At 61.3% G+C, this 2455-nt stretch overlaps 1 protein-coding gene across 1 annotated transcript in view; it reads left to right on the plus strand.

Moving 5' to 3' along the window:
• Window positions 1-2369, plus strand: part of CRYBB1 (crystallin, beta B1) — a 4344-nt gene extending 1975 nt beyond the window's left edge. The window contains exons 3-5 of the mRNA XM_010012234.1: window positions 495-613; window positions 1995-2127; window positions 2223-2369. Coding sequence (XP_010010536.1) covers window positions 495-613; window positions 1995-2127; window positions 2223-2369 — 399 coding nt within the window. The remainder of the gene's footprint in view (window positions 1-494; window positions 614-1994; window positions 2128-2222) is intronic.
• Window positions 2370-2455: the final 86 nt, after the last annotated feature.

The raw sequence follows: 2455 nt of genomic DNA on the forward strand, positions 1-2455 counted from the left end.
GGCAGAAGGAGATCTCTGGTGTTCCAGCAAGAAGGCCCCTTCTCTGGGTGCAGGAGGGGAGCAGGATTTGGGCAGCCGCTTGTGGGGCTTCTGCAGGAGGGATGCTCTGGGTGCCCCTTGACTGGGCAGCTCATTGGGGACCACAGGCTTTAGAAATGCTCTCCCCAGGTCGTGGTATCAGGGTGCCTCTGGTCACCTCCCTCCATGCAGGGGCCCGGAGCTGCTCCAGGGCCTGGGGAAGGAGGCTGTGGGTGACAGGACCAGCACCAAACCACCAGGCCAGCGTGCCACCAAGGCAGTGTAGCAGGCCTGGGGACAAGGGGTGAGCAATGTGAGGGCTCCAGGGACATGTTGCATATGCCAGGCAGCAAAGGCCACGGCACGGACGCAGCTCCTGGAGAAGCAGCTCCTTCCGAGTGCGGCTGGGGCCGATGGTGCACGTGCCGCCCTCCCCTCCCCTGCCTGTCCCATCCAACCCTTCCCCTCTGCCCCAGATCATCGTTTTCGACCAGGAGAACTTCCAGGGCAGGCAGATGGAGTTCACCACCGAGTGCCTGAACCTGGGGGACCGCGGCTTCGACCGGGTGCGCAGCGTCATCGTCACCTCTGGACCGTAAGTGACCCTGGCCATGGAGGGGACCGTGGCCACGGGGATGCCCTGGGGAGGTGGGGACATGGTCCTGGGAGCAGCCCTGGGCACAGCACCATGTGCATTTCTCTGCAGTCCGGGCAGAGAGCGGGGCAGGACCAGACCGTGGGTCTCCCTTGAGGGGTGCAGGATGGCATGGGCAGGGGGAGGATGCCAGGGCCATTTGCAAAGCAAAGGGCAGTGGAGGCAAAGGCAGAGGCCAAGGACAGGCGTCCCTCAGATCTGCTGCCTGAAGCTGACCATGAAATGTGACTGCAGGTTTTAGAATAGCCAGGGTGAAATGATGCAGGTGCCTTGGAGCAGGCTGGTGGCCAGGGCCATGGAAACACCGTGCCTGGGAAGGCAGCGCAGCAGTGCCAGGGCAGCCAGTGCTGCAAGGAGGATGTGTGGGATGGGACACAGCTTGCCCTGACACACTGGGCAAGTTGACCCGTGACCACCTTGAATGACACCAAGTAGCACCAGTGACAACTTCTTTATTAAGAAGCCAGAACATCCAACTCTTCTTGAAACAAAGAGGGGATGGAGCAGCCCCAAAGGAGCTCGGGTGTGACAGGCAGGCAGCTGCACTCGGAATGGAAGGGTGAGACTTGGAGAACAGAGCACTTACGTGACACTGGGGTCCTCAGAGTGTCCTTGAGAATCACTGGTGAGACTCCGTGCCACAAATTTACTCAGAGAAAGAACAGCAGAACCAACCAAGCTGAGCCTCAGAAGCCAGTGTGTGGTTGTGCTGCCTGTGGCGCCAAAACACATCTCCTGCCATTAAGAAAATACCTGTTGGTGCCTGCAGAACAGGTACTATCCCCCTCCAAGGGGAATGCAGGGCTCTTCTGGTGCCTGGCTTTTGGAACCCCATGTTAGTGACGTTCACAGCACAGCACTGCTAAAGAGCTGACATTGCAGCTGAACAAGCCCCGAGCACCTGCACTCTGGGAACGGGATTAGAGCCAGAGCTGGCTGCAGCTCTGCAGCCAAGCATGCGAGCGTGCCAGGATTGCACAGCCCTGGCAGCCCTGCCCCACGCTCCATGGGGCAACAGGGAAAGCAAAGTGCTGTGATAATGCCAGGACCAGTCTCTGGTGAGCAGCGTGTGGGGCTCACCAGCAGCTCCGCGGGCTCAGCAAGGGCAGCACCACGAGCACGCCGGTGTCTGCTGCAGGCCTTGCATGTGTGCACCAGTGAGTGTGAGCCTGCCCGCTCAGCGCTGCCAGCTCTGCACGTGCCATAAAGGTGGGATCAGGATGGTGGGACCAGTCCCGACACCCGGCCAGCCCGGCTCTGGCACCCTGCAGGCAGGCAGAGCAAGAGCGGAGCCGCTGTCTTGTCCTCCCCATGTCCCCAGCTGGGTGGCCTACGAGCAGGCCAACATGCGCGGGGAGATGTTCATCCTGGAGAAGGGGGAATACCCTCGCTGGGACACCTGGTCCAGCAGCTACCGGAGCGACTGCTTCATGTCCATGCGTCCCATCAAAATGGTGAGTGGGGCGGCAGCAGAAGCACCCAGTGGGGTCTGGCCTGGACCCGTGCTGCTCCACGCCGTGCTGCATGACCCACACCTTGTCTTCCCCAGGAGGCCGAGGAACACAAAATCTCCCTGTACGAGTCCGCTGACTTCAAGGGCAACAAGATGGAAATCCAGGAGGACGACGTGCCCAGCCTCTGGGCTTATGGCTTCTGTGACCGTGTGGGCAGCGTGCAGGTGCCCAGTGGAACGTAAGTGAGCTCCTGCCGGACCCCCCCGTCCCCCCAGCTCTGATCCCGAGCACTGGGCGCCCGGGCAGCCTTTGGTGGCGGAGCCCATCA

Source organism: Nestor notabilis, unplaced genomic scaffold (genome assembly GCF_000696875.1).
Source record: "Nestor notabilis isolate BGI_N333 unplaced genomic scaffold, ASM69687v1 scaffold21953, whole genome shotgun sequence".
Taxonomy (NCBI): domain Eukaryota; kingdom Metazoa; phylum Chordata; class Aves; order Psittaciformes; family Psittacidae; genus Nestor; species Nestor notabilis.